This window comes from Nomascus leucogenys, chromosome 3, assembly GCF_006542625.1.
Source record: "Nomascus leucogenys isolate Asia chromosome 3, Asia_NLE_v1, whole genome shotgun sequence".
NCBI lineage: Eukaryota > Metazoa > Chordata > Mammalia > Primates > Hylobatidae > Nomascus > Nomascus leucogenys.
In genome coordinates, this window is record NC_044383.1 from 75,341,977 (window position 1) to 75,369,697 (window position 27,721).

A 27,721-nucleotide genomic window follows, 5' to 3' on the forward strand; every position below is an offset into this window, starting at 1 on the left:
GTCATCCTGCCTCAGCCTCCCAAGTAACTGGGACCACAGGTATGTGCCACCAACAAATAAGGTCTCACTCTGTTGCACAGGCTGTTCTCCAGTTCCTGGCCTTAAGCAATCCTCCCACCTTGGCCTCCCAAAGTGCTGGGATTACAGGTGTGAGCCACTGCACCCAGCCCAGAAGCTTTCTGGTTTCATATCATCCCATTTGTCTATTGTTGTTTGAGTTGTGTTTTTGAGGTCTTAGCCATAAAACTGTTACTAAACCAATGTCCTACGGTGTTTTCCCTATGTTTTCGTCTCAGAACTACTGTTTTATGCTTTCAGGTCTTACATTTAAAGTCTTTAATCCATCTTGATTTGATTTTGTATATGGTGAGAGATAAAGGTCCAGTTTTATTCTTCTGTATATGGATATCCAATTTTCCCAGCACCATTTATTAAAGAGTGTCCTGTCCCCAGTGTATGTTCTTGGTGCCTTTGTCTAAATCAGTTGGCTGTAAATGCATGCATTTATTTCTGGATTCTCTATTCTGTTCCATTAGTCTGTTTTTATATCAATGCCATGCTGTTTTGGTTACTATAGCCTTGTAATATACTGTAGTGTGATGCCCACAGCTTTGTTCCTTTTGCTCAAGATTGCTTTGGTTATTCAGGCTCATTTCAGGTTCCATATAAATGTTAGGATTCAGGTGGGGTGCAGTGTCTCATGCATGTAATCCTAGCACTTTGGGAGGCCAAGGTGGGAGAACTGCTTGAGCCCAGGAGTTCAAGACCAGCCTAGGCAACACAGTGAAACCCCATCTTTAAAAAAAGTTTTTTTTAATAAAATTTAAAAGTTAGGAGTTTCTTCTATTTCTATAAAAAATGTCGTTGGTATTTTTATAGGGATTGCACTGAATATGCAGATTGCTTTGGAAAGTATGGTCATTTTAACGACATTAATTATTCCAATCCACGGGCATGGAGGTCTTTCTATTTGTTTGTGTTCCATTCAATTTCTTTCATCACTGTTCTAGTTTTCCTTGTAGAGATCTTTCACTTCCTTGGTTAAATTTATTCCTGAGTATTTTACTCTTTTTGTAGCTATTATAAATGGGATTGCCTTCTTGATTTCTTTCTCAGCTAGTTCAGTATCAGCATACAGAAACACTACTGATTTTTGTATGTTGATTTCTTTTTTTGTGTGTTTCTTTCAAAGACAGGGTCTCACTCCTTTGCGCAAGTTGAAGTGCAGTGGCTCAACCATGGCTTACCACTGCCTGGAACACCTAGGCTCAAGTGATCCTCCCACTTCAGCCTCCTGTGTAGCTGGAACTAGAAGAACACACCATTGTGCCTGGATAACTTTTACGTTTCTAAAAAATATTTTGTAGAGATGGGGGTCTCACTTTGGGGTCCAGTCTGTTCTTGAACTCTTAGCCTAAAGCAATCCTCCCACCTTAGCCTCCCAAAGCACTCTAGGGTCAAAGGTGTGACCCACTGTCCAGACTGTATGTTGATTCTGTATCCTGCAACTTTACTGAATTTCTCATCAGCTCTCAGAGTTTTCTGGTGGAGTCATTAAGTTTTTCTAGATTTAAGATTATATCATCAGCAAGGAGGGACAGTTTGACTTTTTTTCCAATTTGGATGCCTTTTATTTCTTTCTCTTGCCTGGCTGCTCTAGACAGTACTTCCAATACCATGATGAATAAGTGGACATGCTTGTCTTGTTCTAATTCTCAGGACAAGAGCTGAAAGGTTTTCCCTAATTAGTATGACGTTAGCTGTGGGCTTGTCACATATGGTCTTTATTATGTTGAGGTATGTTCCCCCATGCCTAGTTTGTTGAGAGTTTTTATCATGAAGGGATGTTGATTCTTATCAAATGCTTTGTCTGACTCTATTGAGATGATCACATGGTGTTTGTCCTTCAATCTATTGATGTAATGTATCATATTTATTGATTTGCATATGCTGAACCATCATTGCATCAGAGATACTGGCCTGTTTTCTCTTTTTGTTGTGGTTTTGGTATAAACATAATGCTAGCTTTACAGGATGAGTTAGAATTCCCTCCTTTTCAATTTTTTGAGGATTATTTGAGGTTTGGTGTTAGTTCTTCCTTAAAAGTTTGGTAGAATTTGGTGGTGAAGGCAGCCGGTTCTAGACTTTTTGTTGACAAACGTTTTTTTACTGATTAAATCTCCCTACCTGTTATTGGTCTGCTCAGCTTTTCTATTTCTTCCTGATTCAATCTTCGTAGGTTGTATATACCTACGAACTTATCCACCTCTGCCAGGTTTTCCAGTTAGTGTATACTTGCTCATAATAGTCTTTGACGGGCCAGGCGCAGTGGCTCACGCTTGTAATCCCAACACTTTAGGAGGCCGAGGCGGGCAGATCACCTGAGGTCGGGAGTTCGAGACCAGTCTGACCACCATGAAGAAACCCCATCTCAACTAAAAAACACAAAAAGTTAGCCAGGCGCAGTGGCACATGCCTGTAATCCCAGCTACTCAGGAGGCTGAGGTAGGAGAATCACTTGAACCTGGGAGCGGAGGTTACGGTGAACCGAGATCCCACCATTGCACTCCAGCCTAGGCAACAAGAGCAAAACTCCATCTCAAAAAAAAAAAAAATAGTCTCTGATGATCTTTTGTATTTCTGTGGTATCAACTGTAATATTCTTTCTCATTTCTGATTTAGTTTACTTGGGTCTTCTCTCGTTTTTCTTGGTTGGTCTAGCAATGGATTTATTGATTTGGTTTATCTTTTCAAAAATACCAACTTTTCATTTTGTTGATTCTTTGTACTTTTTTTTTAGTGTCTATTTTGTTTAGTTCTGCTCTGATCTTTATTATTTCTTTCCTTCTACAAATTTTTGGTTTGTTCTTGCTTTTCTAGTTCCTTGTGGTGCATCATTATTTATCTGAATCCTTCTACATTTTTGATGTAGGCACTTATTGCTATAAACTTCCTTCTTAGCACTGCTTTTGCTATACTTCTTAGGTTTTGGGATGTTGTGTTTCAATTTTCATGTGTTTCAAGAGGTTTATTTCCACCTTAATTTCTTCCTTGACCAAATGGTCACTCAGGAGCATGTTTAATTTCCATGTATTTGTACAATTTCCAAAGTCCCTTATTATTGACTTCTAGCTTTTCTACCATTGTGGTCTAAGAAGGTATGTGATATGATTTTGACTTTTTTATTTGTTAAGGCTTGTTTTGTGTCCTAACATATGGTCTATCCTAGAGAATGTTCCATTTCCTCATGAGAAAAATGTGTATTCTGTAGCTACTGGATAAAATGTTCTGTAAATGTCTGTTAGGTCCATTTAGTCTAATGTGCACTTTAAATTCAATGTTTGTTAATTTTCTGTCTTGATGATCTGTCTAATGATGACAGTGGGGTGTTGAAGTCTCCAACTACTATTGTACGGGAGACTATATCTCCATTTAGATCTAATAATATTTGTTTTATATATCTGGGTACTCTGATGTTGAGTGCATATATGTTTAGAATTGTTATATCCTCTTGCCAAACTGATCCTTTTATCATTATATAATGACCTTCTTTATCTCCTTTTACTGTTTTTGACTTAAAGTCTGTTTTATCTGATATAAGTTTAGCTACTCCTGCTCACCTTTGGTTTCCATTTGCATGGAACACTTTTTCCATCCCTTTACTTTCAGTTTATGTGTGTCTTTACAGTTGAGATGAGTTTCTTGTAGGCAGCATATGGATAGGTCGTGTTTCTATATCCATTTGGCCAGTTTACATCTTTTAAATGGAAAGTGTAATCTACTTATATTCAAGGTCATTATTAATATGTGAAGGCTTATTCCTGTCATTTTATTAATTTATTTCTGGTTGTTTTGTATATTCTTTGTCCTTTCTTTCTTATTGTTTCATCTTTGTGGTTTGGTGGTATTGTGTAGTGGTAACATTTGAGTTTTTCCCCTTCATTGTTGACGTGTTTGCTCTGTCAGTGGTTTTTATTTATATTTTTGTGTTTTCATGATGATAGTTACTAGTCTTTCAATTTCAGGTACAGGATGCTCTAAAGCATTTCTTACAGGACCAGTACAGTGGAGGTGAATTCCCTCAGCTTTTGCTTGTCTGGGAAAGACTTTATTTCTCCTTCATTTATGAAGAAAGAATAATTTTGCTGGGTATGGTATCCTTGGGTGGTAGGCATTTTCTTTCAGAACTTTGAATATATTCTCTACTGTCTCTTGGCCTATAAGGTTTTTGCTGTGAAGTCCACCATTAGTCTAATAGGAGCTCTCTTATAAATGACCAGACACTCTTAATGTTTTTTGAATTTTCTCTTTGACTTTTAACAGTTTGACTATAATGTGCTGTGGAGAAGACCTTTTTAGATATTACCTTTTGGGGGATCTTTGATCCTCCTGGATGTCTAAACCTCTTGTTAAACTTAGAAAGTTTTCTTCTATTATTTCATTAAATAGGTTTTCTAACCCTTTTGTTTTCTCTTCATCTTCTGGAACACCAAAAATTTGAATATTTGGTCATTTTCTGGTGTCCTATATCTCAAGAAGGCTTTGCTCATTCTTTTTTAGCCTTTTATCTTTATTTTTGTCTTATGGGTTATTTCCAAACACCTGTCTTCAAGTTCTGAGATTCTTTCTTCTGCTTGATCTAGTTTATTATTGAAGCTTTTGATCTATTTTCTATTTCATTCAATGAATTCTTCATTTCCTGAATTTGTTTGAATTTCTGATACCTATCTCTGGTAAACTTCTTATTCATACCCTGAATTGTTTTTCTGATTTGTATTGCTTTTCAGTATTCTGTATTGTTTCTCAGTATTCTCTTCTTTCTTACACAGAGCTTCCTTAGTATCAAAATTTTGAATTATCTGTCCACCATTCCATGAATTTTTTTTATTATGCTGCTGAAGGATTATGAATTTTTCATCTGCTGCTGAAGGATTACTGTGTTCCTTTGGAGGTGGCATATTTCTTGCTCCTTCATGTTTGCCATGTCCTTACATCGATATCTGCACATCTGGTGTAACACTCACTTCTCCTTTTTCTTGAGACATGGTCGCACTATCACCCAGGCCGCAATGGGTAATCATGGCTCACTACAGCCTCAACCTCCTGGGTTCAAGTGATCCTCCCACCTCAGCCTCCCAAGTAGCTGGGACTACAGGCACACACTACTATGCCCGGCTAATTTTTTTTTTTTAATTTTTTGTAGAGACAGGGTCTCCCTATGCTGCCCACACTGGTCTCAAACTCCTGGCCTCAAGCGATCCTCCTGCCTCAGTCTCCCAAAGTGCTGGGATTACAGGCATGAGCCACCACCCCAGCCCCAGTTTTTCTTTTTTTTTTTTGAGACAGAGTCTCGCTCTGTTGCCCCGGTTGGAGTGCACTAGTATGTGATCTTGGCTCACTGCAACCTCCGCTTCCCAGGTTCAAGCAATTCTTGTGCCTCAGCCTCCTGAGTATGCTGGAATTACAAGCACATACCACAATGCCTGGCTAATTTTTCTATTTTCAGGAGAGACAGGTTTTTGCCATGTTGGCCAGGCTGGTCTTAAACACTTATCCTCAAGTGATCCACCATTTGATTTAGCATCCCAAAGTGTTGGGATTACAGGCATGAGCCACGGCGCCCAGCCCCAGTCCCAATTTTTGAAATTAGCTTTGGGAGGGAAGGACTTTTTCCTGAAGCTATATCTGTGGTGTTGGTTGGGTAAAGCACTTTGGTTATGATTCTGGATGCATGCAGTAGTGTAGTCTCTGTATGGTTTCTTCAGCTGTAAACAGTCAGTTTCCTTGGTAGCTTAGGGTGTGGTTGTTAGTGGAGGCTATAGTAAGTTTTGCTGGGGGCTGGGACGTCAGGTGGGCATTCTCTTAAATGGAAAAACTACACATGGAGAACAGATTAGCAGCTGCCAGAGTAGAGGGACAGGGGTGAGGAGAGAGTCTGACTATAAAGAGGGAGCATGAGGGAATTCCTCTGTGGAGATGCAGCAGTTCTATAATCACTACCATGAATTTACACATGAGATCAAACTGTACAGAACACACACACACACAAATGCATATAAAAAGTAAATAAGATCTGCAATCAGTTAACAGTACTGTATCAATGTCAATTTCCTGCTTGTGATATTGTACTACAATTATATAAAATGACACCATTGTGAGAAGCTGGGAGAAGGGTTCACAGAATTCTATGTACAATTACTGCAACTTCCCTTGAGTCTATTAATTATTTTAAAATAGTAAGATTTTTTTAAAAGTCACCTGAAGAACAAGAGTGAACAAAGTATATTAAATCAGTGACAAAAATAAGTTTTGTTTCTTACCTTTAGGCTCTTTAGGTAATTTGAGAGCATGCTGGGATGGAACCGATTTTCTTCAGCAACTTGACTATCATATCTTGGTCCTAACATTGTCTTCAGAGGTAAGAATCTTCCTAAACAACAAAGATAGGTAATAATTTCCATAAAAGGAAATGTTTCAGATTAAAATTCTATAACCATTCTCAAATATCGTCTTCTTAAAATTTTTTTTTTTTTTTTTTTGAGACCAAGTGTCACTCTGTCCCCCAGGATAGAGTGCAGTGGTGCAATCTCGGCTCACTGAAACCTCTGCCTCCCGAGTTCAAGCAATTATCTTGCCTCAGTCTCCCAAGTAGCTAGGATTACACGTGTGTACCACCAAGCCCAGCTATTTTTTGTGTTTTTAGTAGAGACAGCGTTTCACCATGTTGCCCAGGCTGGTCTCAAACTCCTGGGCTCAAGCAATCCACCCACCTCCGCCTCCCAAAGTGCTGGAATTACAGGCGTGAGCCACCACACCCGGCCTCTTAAAATATTTTAAGTGGAAAAGCAATCTAAAAATGCAAGTGTTCATAAACTACTCTCAATTTAAACTATACTTTTAAAAGATACTACATCTTTTTTTTTTTTTTTTTTTGAGACGGAGTCTTGCTCTGTAGCCCAGGCTGAAGTGCACTGGCGCGATCTCGGCTCACTGCAAGCTCCACCTCCCAGGTTCACGCCATTCTCCCGCCTCAGCCAAGGACAAAAAAAAATTATTAAAAATTGACAATCAAATATAACAGCAAAAGAAAAATTACCAGAGAATAGAACTTCCATTATTTAAGTTCTACACCACTACATTAAAAAAGTTATTAATTTAAAACTCTTAAAAACATAAGCAGTCTTCCTGCCTAAGCCTCCCAAGTAGCTGGGACTGCAGGTGCACACCACCATACCCAGCTAATTTTTTTGCTGCAGGGAGCACGTTGACAGGGTCTCACTATGTTGTCCAGGCTAGTCTCAAACTCCTGGGCTCAAGCGATCCACCAGCCTCAGCCTCCCAAAGTGCTGGGATTATATGCCCCATACGGTTTTTATTATCAGGTTAGAACTTTCTCAAACCTGATACTAAAAGGTTGTAGACTTTATTCTATATCTCAGGATAAAGACCATGCTAGAATATGACATCATTCTGAGAGGATGCTAACCAAAATCATCCTTCAAACAACTATCAGTGGTTATTTCAGCTAGAAAGACTGACTTTTTTTTACCTTTTTTTCTGAATGACAGTATAGCATAGAGGAAGTCACCTCTAACCAATTTTTTTAAAACCTATTTTAACTGATATACGTATATGTATTATTTTTGAGACAGGGTGTCACTCTGTTGCCCAGGCTGGAGTGCAGTGGCGTGATGTCAGCCCCTGCAGCCTCAACCTCCTGGGCTCAAGCAATCCTTCCACCTCAGCCCCCCAGTAGCTGGGACTACAGGTGCACACCACCACACTCAGCTAATTTTTTGTATTTTTTGTAGAGATGAGGTTTCGCCATGTTGCCCAGGCTGGTCTCAAACTCCTAAGCTCAAGCAATTCGCCCACCTCGACCTCCCAAAATGCTGGGATTATAGGCATGAGCCACTGAGTCTGGCCTTACATTTTCAAACACAATAAAAACAATATTATCTACCTAAGTGAAGTCTTAACATCTGTCCGAAGGCTTTCAGCTAAATTTCATGAAAAAACAATTTTTTAAGATTTTGTTTTCTACAAAATCAAAGTCACCCATAACCTCCACATTGCTAAATCAAATGGTCAACTCTCAGTTCTCACCTTAAGCTCTCAGCAACGTAAGAAACAAATGGTCACTTTTTGACAAAAGAGGGAACTCCTGAACCACTTCTTTCACGTGACTTCCAGAATACTATTATATCCTCCTGGTTTTCCTTCTAGCTCTCTGGCCTCTCTTTCTCAGTCTACTTTAGTGGCTCCCCCTCTCACCCTGACTCCTCTATGTTTTGTCTCAGGACTCAATCCTTGGACCTCTTTTATATTTTCATTCACTCCCTTGGTGTCTCATCTAGTCTCATGGCTTTAAATGCCATCAATGTGCTAATGACTTACAAATTTATATTTCCAGTTCAAATCGCTCCCTTAACTCTAGATGGATATCAACTGTCTACTGAGCCTCTACTTATGTCTAACAGATGTCTCAGATTTGATATCCAAATCTCATCTCTTAATATTCAAGCTCTAAAACCTATTCAAGCTCTAAAACCTGCTCCCTTCATGGTCATCCCTATCTCAGCAAATAGTAACATCATTCTTTTAGCAGCTCAAGACCAAAACCTTTTAGGTTATCCTCGACTATTCTCCTTTTCTCACACCCAACATCCAATCCATCAGCAAATCCTGTAGCTCCACCTTCAAAATACATCCAGAATCTGACCACTTCTCACCACCTCCACCATCATCTGATTTAGGTTTCTTTTACTTCATTTAGTTTAACAGATATACAGTGGGTATCTACTATGTACCAGGCATTGTTCTAGGCGCATGGATTACATTAGTGAAAAGGAAAAAACAAACGAACAAACAAAAAACAGAAAAGCCCTGCCCTCATAGTGTTTATATTCTATTAGGAAAATATAAACCATAAGCAATAAACATAATAAATAAATAAATAAGAAGATTCATCCCATCAGACTTTCTCTCCCTCTTACTACTGTCTCAGAAGTCCAATCCTATTTCCATCAGCTCTTTCAGGGTTCCCTTTCCTTCTTATCCAACATCAGAGCCCACAGTGGATCAACATAATTAGTCCCCTGTAAATACCCTTAACCTCCTTCCTCTGCCCCCATTACCCAGTCACACTCACCTGAGAAAAAACCAGACCTCAATGAACCTAACCACCTGACTTCTTTGTGCCTACAAATATGTAGCTGAGGCCTCCTAGAGCAAATCTCACAGCACAAAAGATGGGTGACAATATACTTCATAATCACCAATATCAAAGGCAATCCTACCACACACCACTAGCTCTCCTTTATGATAAATATTTTACATCTTTTCCTCATTCCTAAAACATCCCCTTTTCAACTGACAACTTTAAGTTAGACTTCACTGAAAAGAAAAAAAAAAAAGAAGCCATGATAATTAAAGCTAATTGTGTATGTTTACCACATGCCAGACACTGTTTAAAATATTGCACATAATTCATTCACTTACTCCTAACAATAAGTATTATTATTATTCCTCATTTTACAGATGAGGAGAACAAAGCAAGAGCGATTAAGTAACTTGCCGCATGTCACACCACTAATAAATGGTAAAAACAGTGATTTAAATGAAGACTACGGATGTAGAGTCCATGAATGAAACTGCTATTCAACAATGCCTCTCCACCATTAGGCAGAAACTTGCCTTGCCTTTGCAGTTAATCTATAAACCTTTCTGTATCTCAGCCCATACTCCTCCTCCCATTAAAAATCCTCCCTTCTGCTCGGGATTTCCTTACCATCCTGCCTTTCAAGGGCCACCAATCAATCCTTTCTTCCTCTCCCAACCCCCACCCCCAACATCTTCAGCATCTCAGACATCTGCTGGCTCATTCTCATCAGCATTTAAACAAGCCCTAAACTCTCCCTTATTCCCCAACTTATGCTTCATTTTTACTCCTCTTCATAACCAAACTTTTTAAAAAGTTTAATACACAGCCAGGCACGGTGGCTCACGCTTGTAATCCCAGCACTTTGGGAGGCCGAGGCGGGCGGATCACGACGTCAGGAGATCGAGACCACGGTGAAACCCCGTCTCTACTAAAAATACAAAAAAATTAGCCAGACGTGGTGGCGGGCGCCTGTAGTCCCAGCTACTCGGAGAGGCTGAGGCAGGAGAATGGCGTGAACCCAGGAGGCGGAGCTTGCAGTGAGCCGAGATTGCGCCACTGCACTCCAGCCTGGGCGACAGAGCAAGACTCCGTCTCAAGAAAAAAAAAAAAAAGTTTAATACACATACTCCTATCTTTACTTCATTACCTCCAATTCATTTATGTATACATGTGTGAGCAAGAGTGTAGACTTTACTTCTCTATAACTGTGCATAATTTAGCTTTTGAGCTCCCATTCAAGATAGTGCACAGTCAAATCAGGATTCTCCTCCTGAATGTGACCACATTCCTCAAAGGTAGAGACCCTGGCATTGGGGGAAAGGGGGGCAACTGCTATTTTGTACACCATCTTTTTCCTCTCTTGCTTCCAGTAAACTGAACTGTATTGCATCTGGTCTTTGGGCATTGTTAGTTTCCATCCCAGCAGCATCTGCTGATATGACTAAGGTCCATCCATGGCCTTGGTAGACGGGTTGACAAAGATAGTCCTACATCTTCCATGTTCCAACCCCTGCCTCCTCCTCAAGTCAGCTGGCCATTCTCAAGTCACTTCTGATCATTCCTTTTGGCCACTCTATCCCCACTCTTTTGGCCACTCTATCCGAAAGGTAGGAAAGGTAGCAATTAGCCTCTTAGACAGGTCTCAGAGCCATGTACACATACTCCTCAGCAATCCACTACAACTCTCTAAGAGACTTGCAACCAAGTAGGTCATTAATCCACTCCGATCTGGCTTCTGATTCCACATTCCCACTGAAAATATTTGTCACAGTCACCAACAGATTTTACCAACTTTTCTGGTATCTTAACATTTCAGCAGCATTACACGTATCTGACAACTTCTTCCATCTTGAAAAACTCTCCTGCCTTCCATGACACCCAAACTCCTGTTAGTTTCAATCACCCACCTAATACCTCCATCAATTTCTAGCTATTCATCCTCAACTCCTTTGTACCCTTTTTTTTCTTTAACCAACTACTAAATGTCAGGTTTCTATGGGTTCCACGTGGACCTTCCCTACTCTTTCTACAGTCTCTGCCTGGGAGAATTTTTATCTACTGCCATGGTAGAAATGACACTATCTGTTCATCACATTCAATTTACTTTCTTCTTCCAGGACACAATGAAAGACTAGCTTTCTCAGTTTCTCTTGTAGTTGAATGAGGGACATGTATCTGGATTCTGGCCAATGGGATATGGGCCAAAGTTAGCTATACGATTACCAAGCCTGGCCATAAAATCCCCTGAGAGATCACCCATGCCTGCTCCTCCCCTTTCATGGCAACTTTAGAAGTCACATGTTTAAGATGACAGCATCAAAGATGGAAAGAGTCTAGCAAGTTGCTAATCAGAGAAGAGTAGCCTGGGAAAGTTGCCTGATACAATACATTCTGATATGAGCAAGAAATATAGTTTGATTGGAACTCCTGAGTTTTGGGCAGTTGTTTATGAGAGAAACTAGTATTACAGGCATACTTTGCTTTACTGCACTTCACAGATACTGCATTTTTTTAATAAATTGAAGGTCTGTGGCAACCTTTTGTCTATCAAGTCTATCAGCGTAATTTATCCAACAGTATGTGCTCGTTTTGTGTCTGTGCCACATTTTGGTAATTTCCACAATAGTTCAAGCTTTGTTATTATCATTATATTTGTTACAGTGATCTATGATCAGTGATTTTTGATGTTACAGCTGTAATTGTTTTGGAGTGCCATGAACACCACCCATAAGATGGCAAACTTAATAAATAAATGCTGCATGTGTTCTCACTGCTCCACTGAGCAGCCATTCCTCCATCTCCCTCCCTCTCCTGGAGCCTCCCTATTTCCTGAGACACAATAATGTTGAAATTAGGCCAATTAATAACCCTACAATGGCCTCTAAGTGTTCAAGTGAAATGAAGAATCATATGTCTCTCATTTAAATCAAAAACTAGAAATGATTAAGTTCAGTGAAGAACGTATATTGAAAGCCCAGATATGCCAAAAGCTAGGCTTCTTGCACCAGTTAGCCAAGTTGTGAATGAAAATGAAAAGCTCTTGGAGGATGTTACAAGTGCTACTGCAGTGAACACACAAATGATAAGAAAGCGAAATAATCAGTTTTTTTGTTTTTTTTTTGAGATGGAGTCTCACTCTGTCACCCAGGCTGGAGTCAGTTAGCGCAACCTCGGCTCACTACAACTTCTGTCCACCTCCCAGGTTCAAGCGATTCTCCTGCCTCAGCCCCCTGAGTAGCTGGGACTACAGGTGAGCGCCACCACACCCGGCTAATTTTTTTGTATTTTTAGTAGAGACGGGGTTTCACCATATTGGCCAGGCTGGTCTCAAACTCCTGACCTCGTGATCCACCTGCCTCGGCCTCCCAAAGTGCTGGGATTACAGACGTGAGCCACCATGCCTGGCCAAAAGCGAAATAGTCTTATTGTTGATATGGAGAAAATTTCAGTGGTCTGAATAGATCAAACCAGCCACATTTCCATTTAAGCCAAAGCCTAATCTTGACCAAGGCAACAACTCCCTTCAATTCTATGAAGGCTGAGAGAAGTAAGGAAGCTGCAGAAGAAAAATCTGAAGCTAGCAGAGGTTGATTCATAAGGTTTAAGGAAAGAAGCCACCTCTCTAACATAAAGGTACAAGGTAAAGTGCTGTTATGGAAGCTGCAGCAAATTATCCAGAAGATATAGCTAAGATAATTGATGACCACGGCTCCACTAAACAACAGGATTTCAGTGTAGACAAAACAGCCTTCTATTAGAAGAAAATGCTATCTAGGACTTTCATAGCTAGAGAGAAATCAATGCCTAGATTCAAAGCTTCCAAGGACAGGCTGACTTTCTTGTTAGGAGCTGATAACTTTAAGTTGAAGCCAGTGCTCGTTTACCATTCTGAAAATACTAGGGCCCTTAAGAATTATGCTAAATCTACTCTATCTGTGCTCTATCAATGACCAACAAAAGCCTGGATGACATCCCATCTGTTTACAGAATGTTTTGCTGAATTTTTTGAAGCCCACTGTTGAGACTTACTGCTCAGAAAAAAAGATTCGTTCCAAAATATTACTGCCCACTGACTATGCACGTAGGCACCCAAGAGCTCTGATGGAAATGTACAGGAAGATTAATGTTGGTTCCATGCCTACTAACACAGCAGCCCATGGATCAAGGGATAGTTTCAATTTTCAAGTCCTATATTATTTTTGTTTCTCTTTACAGAGTGGGTTCCCTAAAAAAGGTCTTATTATTTAAGAAATACATTTCATAAGGTTATAACTGCCATATACAGCAATTCCTCTGATGGATCTGGGCAAAATAAATCAAAAACTTTCTGGAAAGGATTCACCATTCTAGAAGCCATTAAGAATATTCGTGATTCATAGGAGAAAGTCAAAATATCAACAACAGAATTTGAAATGTTTATTATAACCCTCATGGATGACTTTGAGGAGTTCAAGACTTCAATGGAATAAGTAACTGCAGATGTAGTGGAAATAGCAAAAGAACTAGAATTAGAAGTGGAGCCTGAAAGTTAGCCAGGCATAGTAGCACACACCTGCAGTCCCAGCTACTCAGGAGGTGGAGATGGGAGAATCGCTTGAACCTAGGAATTCGAGGCTGCAGTGAGCCATGATCATGCCATTGCATTCCAGCCTGGAGGACACAGTGAGATGCTGTCTCAAAAATAAATAAATAAATAACTGTTTTTGGTTTTTTTTTTGAGATGGAGTCTTACTCTGTCACCCAGGCTGAAATACAGTGGCGTGACCTCGGCTCACTGCAATCTCCATGTCCCAGGTTCAAGTGATTCTCCTACCTCAGCCTCATGAGTAGCTGGGTTTACAGGTGCCTGCCACCATGCCGAGCTAATTTTTATACTTTTAGTAGAGACGCAGTTTCACCATGTTGGCCAGGCTGGTTTTGAACTCCTGACTTCAGGTGATGCGCCTGTCTCAGCCTCCCAAAGTGCTAGGATTACAGGTGTGAGCCACCACACCTGGCCAATACAAACATTTTTTAAAGTGGAGCCTGAAGATGTGACCAAATTGCTGCAATCTCATGATAAAACTTTAACAGATGAGGAGTTGCTTCTTACAAATGAGCAAAGTGGTTTCCTGATATGGAATCTGGCCCCAGTGAAGATGTGAATATTGCTGAAGTGACAACAAAGCATTTAGAATATTACACAAACTTAATTGATAAAGCAGCAGCAGGGTTGGGGAGAATTGACTCCAACCCTGAAGAAAGTTCTACTGTGGCTAAAGAAAGTTCTACCATGGCTAAAATCCTACAGAGAAATCTTTCATGAAGGGAAGAGTCAATCTATGCAGCAAACTTCATTGCTGTCTGATTTCAAGAACTTGCCACAGCCAAACAGAACCGTTGAAAGAAGCCACACAGCACTGCAAATTCCATGAGACAGGTGAAAAACCATGAGCCAAAGTGTGAGAGGGGGGAAAAAACCTGCCTCTGAACACACATTCCCCATTGGGGAATCTGAAAATCCAGATCACAGGAGAAGGATTTAACCTTACCTACAGCTGAAATGGATTTAGAGAGCCGACTGAAATATAAAAGTAGAAGCAGCAGCAGGAAGAGCCTTGTAGGCACTCCCAGTCTCCAGCTCAAGCCCAGGGAAACCATTCCTGACTACATCTCACCTTGGGGAAAGCAGACAGAATTACGGAGGGTCATGGGGGAAAAAAGCTTCCAAATGAAACTCATAATAACTTTGACTGGGCATGAATTTTCTTAAGCAGAATCCAGGGAATGAATGGGAACTGCTGCAGATACGAGCACAAAAGCTGCCCAGTAGGCAGACAGGGAGGCAGACAGGGAGGGGCAGGGCCTGAAAGCCATGCTCGCTTTCTCAGTGGGGAAACTTACATTCAGGGGCAAGGTCTGAGGAGTGAGGGGGGGCACCACAGAAGTAAGACCAGCCTCACCAACTGCATGGGAGCTGGGTGAAGCCTTTCATTACCAGCTATCCCCCACTTCCCTGGCGAACTATATGACACAGCAGAGGCAGCCATAATCCTCTCTGGAACATAACCCTGTTTGCCCAAGAACCACCCCCCATCCCCTACAGTGGCTACAGCAAGCCCCACCCAAGGAGAATCTGAGCCCATATCCACCTAACCCTTCCCCTTCCTGATGGTATTTCTCTACCTGCCCTGGTTGCTGAACACAAAAGACAGAAATTCTTGGGAGCTTTATGCCCCACCCATTGCCTGAGAAACCAGAATACTTACCCTGGCCAACTTAAGACAAACTTAGATCCCCCAACTAGCACCACAGCTAGTGCTCTCTTGAAAGCACCACCTCCTGGCTGAAAGCCAACTAACTCAGGCCATTACAGCAACTCATGACAAAATAATCCTGCTCCCAGGAAAGATAAAATAACAGCTTATATACCACTGCCTGCAACATCCTGGCTAACCAGAGGTCCTGAGTCTGTCCACATGACAACTTCACTACTAGCATAACCAGCATTAGAGAAAGCCAGCACATTAAATATATCTACAACCAAGGACTCTCACAGAGTCTACTTACTGCCCTGCCACCCCTACCAGAGCAGGTGCTGGTATCAGTGGCTGGGACACCTGAAGATGGATTACATCACAGGACTCTGCAGACATTCTTCAGCACCAGCCCTAGGGCCTGGTAGCTCCACAGTGTGACTAGAACCAGAAGAGCAATAACAATCACACCAATCCAGCTCTCAGGAAGCCCCAAGCCCCATCTCTAGAGGAAGGGAGAGAGTACAACATCAAGGGATCAGCCTGTGGGACAAAAGAATCTGAACAGAGGCCTTGAGCTTCAGACCTTTCCACTGAAACAGTCTACTCAAATGAGAAGGAACCAGAAAAGTGATTCTGGTAATATGACAAAACAGGGTTCTATAAAACCCCCCAAAAATCATACTAGCTGTATGTCTATGTACATACTAGCTGTATGTATACCAGCAATGGATCCAAACCAGGAAGAAATTTCTGAATTGCCAGATAAAGAATTCAGAAGGTTGATTATTCAGCTATTCAAGGAGATACCAGAAAAAGGTGAAAATCAACTTAAAGAAATTTAAAAAAATACAAGATATGGATGAAAAATTCTCCAGAGAGAAACAGATATCATAAAGAAAAAACATTCACAAATTCTGGAAATGAAAGACACACTTAGAGAAATACAAAATGCACTGGAAAATTTTAATAATAGACTAGAAGAAAGTACTTCAGAGCTCGAAGACAAAGCTTTCAAATTAACCCAATCAGACAAAAACAAAGAAAAAGATTTTTTAAAATGAACAAAGCCTCCAAGAAATGTGGGATTATGTTAAACAGCCAACCCTAAGAATAATTGGTATTCCTGAGGAAGAAGAGAAACATAAAAGTTTGAAAAACTTATTTGAGGAAATAATTGAGGAAAACTTCCCTGGCCTTGCTAGAGATCTAGACACCCAAATATAAGAAGTTCAAAGAACACCTAGGAAATTCATCACAAAAAGATCATTATCTAGGCACACAGTTATCAGGTTATCTAAAGTCAAGATGAAGGACAGAAACTTAAGAGCTGTGAGACAATAGCCTCAGATAACCTAAAAGGGAAAACCTAACAGATTAACAGCTGATTTCTCAGCAGAAACCTTACAAGCCAGAAAGGATTGGGGTCCTCTCTTTAGTTTCCTGAAACAAAATAACTGTCAGCCAAGAATTTTGTATTCAGCAAAACTAGGCTTCATAAACGAAGGAGAGATAGTCTTTTTCAGATAAACAAATGCTGAGAGAATTGGCCACTAAAAGAAATGAAAGACACACTACAAGAAATGCTAAAAGGAGTTCTAAACCTTGAAACAAAACCTCAAAATACACCAAAATAGAACCTCCTTAAAGCATAAATTTCACAGGGCCTATAAAACAATAACAGAATTTTTTTTAAAAAAAAAGGTATTTAGGCAACAACTAGCATTATGAATAGAACAGTACCTTACATCTCAATACTGTATTAACATTGAATATAAATGGCCCAAATGCTCCTTTTAAAAGACACAGAATGGCAGAATGGGTAACAACCCACAAACCAAGTATCTGCTGCCTTTAAGAGACTCACCTAATGCTTAAGGACTCACATAAACTTAAGGTAAAGGGGTAGAAAAAGATATTCTATGCAAATGGAAATCAAAAGCGGGCAGGAATAGCTATTCTTATATCAGATAAAACAAACTTTAAAGGAATAACAGTTCAAAAAGACAGAGAAGGACATTATATAATGAAAAAAAGGATTCGTCCAACAGGAAAATATCACAATCCTATATATGCGCCTAACCCTGGAGCTCCAAAATTTGTAAAACAATTACTACTAGAGACCTAAGAAATGAAATACACAGCAACACAACAGTAGTGGGGGACTTCAATACTCCACTGACAGTACTAGACAGGTCATCAAGACAGAAAGTCAACAAAAAAAGAATAGACTTAAATATACCCTAGAACAAATGGACTTAACAGATATTTAGTCTCAATAAATTTAAGATAATTGAAATTCTATCTAGTATCCTCTCATACCACAGTGGAATAAAACTGAAAATTAACTCCAAAGGAACCCTCAAAACTATACAAATACAGGACCAGGCGTGGTGGCTCATGCCTGTAATCCAACACTTTAGGAAGCCGAGGCAGGTGGATCACCTGAGGTCAGGAGTTCGAGACCAGCCTGGCCAACATGATAAAACCATGCCTCTACTAAAAATACAAAAATTAGCCAGGCATGGTGGCACATGCCTGTAATCCCAGCTACTAGGAAGGCTGAGGCAGGAGAATTGTTTGAACCTGGGAGGCAGAGGTTGCAATGAGCTGAGATCGTGCCATTGCATTCCAGCCTGGGCGACAGAGCAAGACTCCATCTCAGAAAAAATAAATAAATAAAATAAATAAAAATTAAAACTATACAAATACATGGAAATTAAAATTTCTGCTCTTGAATAATCTTTGGGTCAACAATGAAATAAAGATGGAAATTTAAAAAGTTTTTGAACTGAATGATAACAGTGACACAACCTATCAAAACCTCTGAGACACAGCAAAAGCAATGCTAAGAGGAAAGTTCATAGCATTAAATACCTACATTGCCAGGCGCAGTGGCTCATGCCTGTAATCCTAGCACTTTGGGAAGCTAAGGTGGGCAAATCACAAGGTCAGGAGTTCGAGACTAGCCTGGCCAACATGGTGAAATCCTGTCTCTACTAAAAATACAAAAAATTAGCCAGGCATGGTGACGGGCACCTGTAATCCTAGCTGCTCAGGAGGCTGAGGCAGCAGAATTGCTTGAACCGAAGAGGCAGAGGTTGCAGTGAGCTGAGATCATACCACAGCACTCCAGCCCGGGCAACAGAGTGAGACTCGTCTCAAAAAAAAAAAAAAAAAAACCTACACCAAAACATCTGAAGGAGCACAAACAGAAAATGTAAGGTCACACTTCAAGGAACTAGAGAAACAAGAATAAACTGAACCCAAACCCAGCAGAAGAAAAGAAGTAACAAACATCAGAGCAGAACTAAACTGTAACAAACAAAAAATACCAAATATACACAAAAGATTAATGAAACAAAACACTGGTTCTGCGTGCGGTGCAGTGGCTCACGTCTGTAATCCCAGCACTTTGGAAGGCCAAGGCAGGCAGATCATTTGAGGTCAGGAGTTTGAGCCTGACCAACATGGTGAAATCCCATCTCTACTAAAAATACAAAAAAATTAGCCAGGTGTGGTGGTGGGCCACCTGTAGTCCCAGCTACTTGGGAGGCTGAGGCAGGAGAATCACTTGAACCTGGGAGGCAGAGGTTGCAGTGAGCCAAGATGGCATCACTGCACTCTAGCCTGGGTGACAAAGTGAGACTCTGTCTCATAAAAAAAAAAAAAAAAAAAAAATCTGGTTCTTTAAAAATATAAACACAATTGATAGACCATTAGCAAGATTAACCAAGAAAAGAAGAAAATTCAAGTAAATTCAATTAGAAACAAAATAGGAGATATTATAACTGATACCACAAAAATATAAAAGATCATTCAGTAGTACTATGAACACTTTATATGCACAAACTAGAAAATCTAGAGGAGATGGATAAATTCCTGGAAATATACAACCCTCCTAGATTAAATCAGGAAGAAATAGAAACTCTGAACAGACTAATAACAAGTAGTGAGACTGAAACAGTAAGAAAAAAAATCGCCAAGAAAAATGTCCAAGAAAACAAAAATAAAATAATTAAATTAAAATTTAAAAATTTTAAGTCCAGGACCAGATGGATTCACAGCTGAATTCTACCACAGTCAAAGAAGAATTGCTATAAATCTTACTGAAACTATTCCAAGACAGAGAAAGGGAATCCTCCCTAAATCATTCTATGAAGCCAGTATCACCCTAATATCAAAACCAGGAAAGGATATTAAAATAAAGAAAACTAGAGACCAATATCCCTGATGAACATAGATGCAAAAATCCTCAACAAAATGCCAGCTAACTGAATCCAAAAGCATATCAAAAAGGTAATACACCGGCCGGGCGCGGTGGCTCACGCTTGTAATCCCAGCACTTTGGGAGGCCGAGGCGGGCGGATCACGAGGTCAGGAGATCGAGACCACGCTGAAACCCCGTCTCTACTAAAAATACAAAAAATTAGCCGGGCATGGTGGCGGGCGCCTGTAGTCCCAGCTACTCGGAGAGGCTAAGGCAGGAGAATGGCGTGAACCCGGGAGGCGGAGCTTGCAGTGAGCCGAGATTGCGCCACTGCACTCCAGCCTGGGCGACAGAGCGAGACTCCGTCTCAAAAAAAAAAAAAAAAAAAAAAGGTAATACACCATGATCAAGTGAGTTTCTTACCAAAGATGCAGAGATGGTTTACCATACACAAGTCAATAAATGTTGGCCGGGCGTGGTGGCTCATGCCTGTAATCCCAGCACTTCGGGAGGCCAGGGTGGGTGGATCATTTGAGGTCAGGAGTTCAAGACCAGCCTAGCCAACATGGTGAAACCCCGCTTCTATTAAAAATACAAAAATTAGCCAGACATGGTGGCAGGTAGTCCCAGCTACTCAGGAGGCTGAGGCAAGAGAATCGCTTAAACCCAGGAGGCGGAGGTTGCAATGAGCTGAGATGGTGCCACTGCACTCCAGACTGGGTGACAGAGCAAGACTCTGTCTGTCTCAAAAATAACTAAATAAAATAAAAATAAATGTGATATGTCCCATAAATAGAATTAAAAACAAAAATCACATGATCATCTCAATAGATACAGAAAAAGTATTTGACAAAATCCAGTATCCCTTCATGATTAAAACCTTCGGCAAAACTGGCACAGAAGGGACGTACCTCAAGGTAATAGAGCCATACCTCAACGTAATAAAAGGCATCTATGACAAACACATGACCAACACTATACTGAATGGGGAAAAGTTGAAAGCTCTCCCCCTGGGAACTGGAACAAGACAAGGATGCTACTTTCACCACTTCTAATTAACATAGTACTGGAAGTCCTCACCAGAGCAATCAGGCAAGAGAAAGAAAGAAAGGGCATCCAAATTGGTAAAGAGGAAGTCACACTGTCACTGTTCACCAATGATATGACTGTATACATAGGAAACCCTAAAGACTCATCCAAAAAGCTCCCAAATCTGACAAATGAATTCTTTAAAGTTTCAGGATACAAAATCAATGTACACAAATCAGTAGCACTGCTATGCACCAACAATGGCCAAGCTGAGAATCAAATCAAGAACTCAATCCCTTTTATAACAGCTGCATAAAAAAAATAATAATAATAGAATACTTAGGAATATACCTAACCAAGGAGGTGAAAGATCTCTACAACAAAAACTACCAAACACTACTGAAAGAAATCACAGATGACACAAACGAATGGAAACACATCCCATGCTCATGGATGGGTATAATCAATACCATGAAAATGATCATACTGCCAAAAGCAATCTATAGATTCAATGCAATTCCCATCAAAGTACCATCATCATTCTTCACAGAACCAGAAAAAGCAATCCTAAAATTCACATTGAACCAAAAAGAGCCCAAATAGCCAAAGTAAGCAAACAAAAAAGAACAAATGTAGAGGCATCACATTACCCAACTTCAAATTATACTACAAGACTATAGTAACCAAAACAGCATAGTACTGGTATAAAAATAGGCACACAGACCCATGGAACAGAATAGAGAACCCAGAAAGAAAGCCAAACACTTACAGCCAACTGATCTTCGACAAAGCAAACAAAAACATAAAGTGGGGAAAGGACACCCTATTCAACAAATGGTCCTGGGATAACTAACAAGCTACGTGTAGAAGAATGAAACTGGATCCTCATCTCTCACCTTATGCAAAGTCAACTGGAGATGAATCAACTCAAACCTAAGTAAAATCGGAAACCATAAAAATTCTAGAAGATAACATCGGAAAAAACTCTTCTAGACATTGACTTAGGCAGAGTTCGTGACCAAGAACCCAAAAGCAAATGCAACAAAAACAAAAATAAATAGATGGGACCTAATTAAACTAAAAAGCTTCTGCACAGCAAAAGAAATAATCAGCAGAGTAAACAGACAACCCACAGAGTGGGAGAAAATCTTCGCAAACTATGCATCTGACAAAGAACTAATATCCAGAATCTACAAGGAACTCAAACAAATGGGCAAGAAAATAACAAATAATCCCATCAAAAAGTGGACAAAGGACATGAACAGACAAAAGAGGATATACAGTTGGCCAAGAAGCATATGAAAAATGTTCAACATCACTATCAAGGAAATGCAAATTAAAACTACAATGAGATACCACCTTACTCCTGCGAGAATGGCCATAATTAAAATATCAAAAAATAATAGATGTTGGATGAATGTGGGGAAAAGGTAACACTTTTACACTGCTGGTGGGAATGTAAATTAGTACAACCACTATGGAAAACAGTATGGTGATTCCTTGAAGAACTAGAACTACCATTTGATCCAGCAATCCCAGTACTGGATACCTACCCAAAGGAAAACAAGTCATTATCTGAAAAGCCACTTGCACAGGCATGTTTACAGCAGCACAATTTGCAATTGCAAAAATGTGGAACCAGCCTAAATGCCCAACAACCAATGAGTGGATAAAGAAAATGTGATGTGTAAATATACCATGGAATACTACTCAGCCATAAAAAGGAATGAAATAATGGCATTCATGGCAACCTAGATGGAGTTGGACCCCATCATTCTAAGTGAAGTAACTCAGGAATGGAAACCCAAATATCCTGTGTTCTCACTTGTAAGTGGGAGCTAAGCTATGAGGATGCAAAGACACAACGATGATATAATGGACTTTGGGTACTCAGGGGGAAGTGTGGGAGGGGGGTGAGGGATAAAAGACTACTACAGTGTACACTCCTTGAGTGACAGGTGCACCAAAATCTCCGAAATCACCACTGAAGTACTTATCCATGTAACCAAAAACCACCTGTTCCCCAAAAACTGCTGAAATAAAATAAAAATGTTTTTAAAAAAGATCTTTACTAAAGATCTCTATTTGAGCAATCAGGATCTTAATATCTCCTCCAACCTGCTTCTCTCTCAATAGGCCCTAATAATATCAACTATCTCATGTGCATAAGCCAGACATTTCAGACTAAATTTTGACCTTCTTTCCCTCATTCTAAATACAACTTCAAGTTCTGTCCATTTTCCCTTCTTAATATCTCTCAAATTAGGCTTCTACTCTTCATCTCTCACTTTTAAACCATCACTATTGTCTTTCACTTGGACTACAAGTTCCTAATTAGTCTCTCCATTTCCACTCTTTTCTCCATCAATTCATTAAACACAGAAAAGTCAAAGTAAGCTTTTAACCTGGATTTAAATAATCTCATCTTGATGCTGAAAAAAAAAAACTGCAATTGTATGCCAGTGAAAATTTAAAGCACGTAAATATTAAGATACCTTATCACACCCTACTTGCCTGTATGATCAGGCTATTCTCCAACCTCTTAACCTTACTTACATCTTCCAGAACGAAGACACTTTTTCAGTCTATTATCTCCCCCATCATCATCCTATCCTAACAGAAACTTTCCAATAACACCCCCTGCGAACTATTTATCTAGAAAACTTCTATTTACTGAAGATAATTCATGTATGACCTCCTCTGGGAAGTCTCACCTGATCCCCTTCTTCCTTCCCATTTCTTCTTCCTCAACCTCAAAGAATTAGGTTTATTACCTCTGATTCCCATCACATACCACAATAGGGTCATTGCTACATTTTTTACAACAGAACTGTGCTTAAAATGGATGGTTGGCTACTCCCATGAGACTGTGCTTTTTAAGGGTAATATATCTTAGCCATCTCCCTAGCACCCAGGACTAGCACAAAGTAGACATTTAAATATTTGCTAAATAAAATGACTTCAAAATCACCATCACTATCACCATCACACTATCCTGAGTACCTGGGACCACAAGTATGTGCCATTGCACCTGGCTGTGTCTCATATTTACATTCCCACAGTTCCTAGTAAGCTCTTTACGTAGCAGGTATGAAATAATTTTATGTTGAATGATATACCTTTAAGAAACTAGGGAGGGCTGGGTGCGGTAGCTCACACCTGTAATGCCAACACTTTGGGAGGCCAAGGCAGGCGGATCACCCGAGGTCAGCAGTTGGAGACCAGCCTGGCCAACATGGTGAAACCCTGTCTCTACTAAAAATACAAAAAAAAAAAAAGAAAAGAAAAGAAAAGAAAAAAAGGAAAAAGGAAAAGAAATTATGTTTGTTTTCATCCAAGTATTCACCTGAAATCTATTAACTCAGAGGGAGGAAAAAACAGTTCTTCAGAAAATAAAGCTTGACCCTGTCTCCAAGAGCTCTCTCTCTCATTGCAAGTCTGGTTTCATTAGAGAAGGTGACTTCACAGGGAAACAGATTATATGTAGTTAGTACCATTTTATTTCTGATTCAGGAAAATTATGAACTTCTAGTACTAGTAAAGTGAATCCTAATATTTACAACATGTAAGTTTGAGCAGCCATAACATTTTCCTCAATATGCAAAATATCAAAGAAATTACTGTGATGGTTAATACTGAGTGTCAACTTGACTGGATTGAAGGATGCAAAGTATTGATCCTGGGTGTAGAGGGTGTTGCAAAGGAGATTAACATTTGAATCAGTCGGCTGGGAAAAGCAAGCCCACCCTTAATCTGGTGGGCACCATCTAATCAGCTGCCAGCATGGCTGGAATATAAAGCAGGCAAAAAAAATGTGAAAAGACTTGACTGGCCTAGCCTCCCAGCCTACATCTTTGTCTTGTGCTGGATGCTTCCTGCCCTGAAACACTGGATTCCAAGTTCTTCCATTTTGGGACTCAGACTGGCTCTCCTTGCTCCTCAGTTTGCTGACAACCTATTGTGGGACCTTGTGATCACATGAGTTAATAGTTAATAAACTCCCCTTTACGTGTGTGTGTGTGTGTGTGTGTGTGTATGTATGTGTGTCTATATATATATAGACACACATATATATATACACACACACACACATATATATATATATATACACATATATTTCCTATTAGTTCTGTCCCTCTAGAGAACCCTTACTAATAAATTACAGGATAAGTACAAATTACTTTTTTTTTTTTTGAGATGGAGTCTCACTCTGTTGCCCATTCTAGAGTGCAGTGGTGCAATCTCAGCTCACTGCAACCTCCGCCTCCTGGGTTCAAGTGATTCCTCTGCCTCGGCCTCCCAAGTAGCTGGGATTACAGGCACATACCACCATGCCATCATAGCTTTTTGGCTATTCATATATCTTATTTTGTAAAGTGTCCAAATTTTTTGCTAGTTTTTAAGTCCTTTGAATTTCTTCTGTATAATACATTGATGGTGGGACTATCAAGTGTTACCACTTTGGAAAAGAGGTTGGCAGTTTCTTAAAATTCTTAAAACATACACCAAGCATGTGATGCAGCCATTCCTCTCCTAGAGACTTATACAAGAGAAATGAAAGTATATGTCCACACAAAGAATTGTACATGAATGTTCACAGCAGGTTTATTTGTAATAGCTAAAAACTGGAAATAACCCAAATGACCATCAATAGATGAACAGGTAAACAAATTGTGGTATACCCAGAACAATGAACTACTACTCTGCAATATAAAGGAATAAACTATTGATACATGCATAATCTGGATGAGTATCAAAATAATTATGCTGCGTGAAAAAAGCCACACATACTTCCTTCCACCCCAAGAAGAGTACTCACTATATGTTTCCATGTATTTAAAAATTTCTAGAAAATGCAAACTAATCTATAATTACAGAAAGCAGATCAGCGGCTGCCAGGCGAAGGAGGGATTTAAAAAGGGGCAGGAGGAAACTTTGAGGGGTTTCATGGTTGTTTCCTAGGAAAGAGATGCATTTGTGTATATATAGTCAAAATTTATCAAACTGTACACTTTAAAGCTTATTGTATTCAAGCTCAATAAAGATGAAAAAAATCTACAAGAAAAATAATTTAAAAAAACAAAAACCCGGCCAAGCGGGGTGGCTCTCGCCTATAACCCCAATACTTTGGGAGGCCGAAGTGGGAGCATTGCTTGAGTCCACGAGTTCAAGACCAGCCTCAGCAACACAGTGAAACCCCCGTCTCCACAAAAAATAAACAAAAAAATTATGGCCGGGCACGGTGGCTCACAGCTGTAATCCCAGCACTTTGGGAGGCCGAGGCGGGCGGATCACTTGAGGCCAGGAGTTGGAGACCGGCCTGGTCAACATGGTGAAACCCCGTCTCTACTAAAAACACAAAAATTAGCCGGGTGTGGTGGCACGCGCCTGTAATCCCAGCTACTTGGGAGGCTGAGGCAGTGAGCCGAGATCACGCCACTGCACTCCAGCCTGGGCGACAGAGAGAGACTATGTCTCAAATATATATATATTATAAATATATATATATTTTAATAAATAAAAAAATTAGCCGGGTGCGGTGGCAGGAGCATGTAGTCCCAGCTACTTGGGAGGCTGAGGTGGGAGGATCGCCAGCCTGAGCAAGAGACCCTGTCTCACAAAAAAATAAAAATAAAAAACTAACAAAAACACTCTCCAGATTCCCAGTCTCAGTGTGACCCCATTTCACCGCTGGGAACCGCCCCTTCCCTCCTTAACCCTCCTCCGCCTCAAGACTGACACTCATCCCTTTTTTCGAGGGGAAAGTTGAACCCTAATAGGTTCGCAAACTACTAAGACTCAAAGTACGCCCACTGTATTCCTGGAACCTCACCTCCTGCCACCAACCTCCTGTCTACCTTCACATTCGCACAGTTAGCCTTGCAGGAATAGTGACAAGTGCCGCCCATCCACCGACCATCCCCTCCCGTTCATGTTCCCAAACATTCATTCACGAAGCGTAATCCGACGGAGCATATCCCGCTCCTGAAATACCACTAACGGGCACAGAACCACCAAAAACTGAGCTCCTCAGTCGGCCCACCCCCGGGCACGTTGGAGTGTGGGGATTCGAACACCCCCCAATCCAGGTTACCTGCCACCGGCTGGCCGCGCCGGGGACAGTTCAGCCACCGCGGCGGGATCTTGTTGTGAGCCATGTCTTGGGGCTGTGCAGAGCTGCCCTCCCTCACCAACGTTCGCCGCGCCTTTGGAGCCGCCTCCCCGTGGTCCGGTGCACACCGGGGTCCGAGACACCCGAATCGCAGCCGTAATCTGAATTCCAGCCGCTCCAATCCGGGTAACGTCAGGGGCGGCGCGCCACTTTCATTCAGGATCAACTCCACAGCTCCAGGAGAACCCACAATGCACCGCAACTTCCGCCCCCGAAGGCCCCGCCCCCTTTCCGAGGTCAGAGGGAAAGAAGAGGAGGCCCAGCGGAAGGATAGCAAAGAGTTAAGGCAGCGACGAATGGGAGGAGCGGGCCTTCTCTCGCCCTGTTCGGCGCCTCCCCGCCCCGCCCCGCCCCGCCCCGTCCCGTCCCGCTCCACGGGCTTGCCAGTGCGCTGCTGGTTCGCCTTTGCGCATGTGCAATTGGCCTTGTACCGAACGCCGCAGGACGAAGCGTGTATTTGTTTTCCATCCTGACAACCTAGAGAAACCCAAAGAAGAGGGAAGCCAAGCGCCTTTCCGTGCGTAGATTGCCCGCCACTTCCATTAAGGCATCTGTTTTGCTGATGAAAGAGGCCTTCTGAGCGTTACCACAGCTCAAGCTTGACGTCCCAGCCGGATCTAGGTTTGATTTGAAATTAGGGAAAGTTGTTCAACGGAACAAGTCTTAGGAGAATTATAAGGGCGGGAGATTGGAGTACCAGAAATGGGGAATTTTTCTTTTGGTGAGTACTTACGAGGATCTATGAAGCGTCTGAAATTAATTCCAGAACACTTAGAGTTTTGTTTGTACATGTCTGGATCAAAGTTTCAAAGCATACTGGAGAATTTGAGAGGGTCCATGTCTCCAAAAAAAAGTTACTAATTAATGTGGTATAATTGACAAAGGCAGGAATTGCGCAGTGGAGAACCTCT

At 40.8% G+C, this 27,721-nt stretch overlaps 1 protein-coding gene across 2 annotated transcripts in view; it reads right to left on the minus strand.

Moving 5' to 3' along the window:
- Positions 1-27,102, minus strand: part of RNGTT (RNA guanylyltransferase and 5'-phosphatase) — a 362,014-nt gene extending 334,912 nt beyond the window's left edge. For both annotated transcript variants that reach the window (XM_003258324.3, XM_003258323.3), the window contains exons 1-2: positions 26,733-27,102; positions 6,321-6,430 (exon numbers count right to left, since the gene is read on the minus strand). In XM_003258324.3, the coding sequence (XP_003258372.1) occupies positions 6,321-6,430; positions 26,733-26,796 (174 nt within the window). In that variant the 5' untranslated portion in view covers positions 26,797-27,102. The remainder of the gene's footprint in view (positions 1-6,320; positions 6,431-26,732) is intronic.
- Between the last annotated feature and the right edge of the window lie 619 nt (positions 27,103-27,721).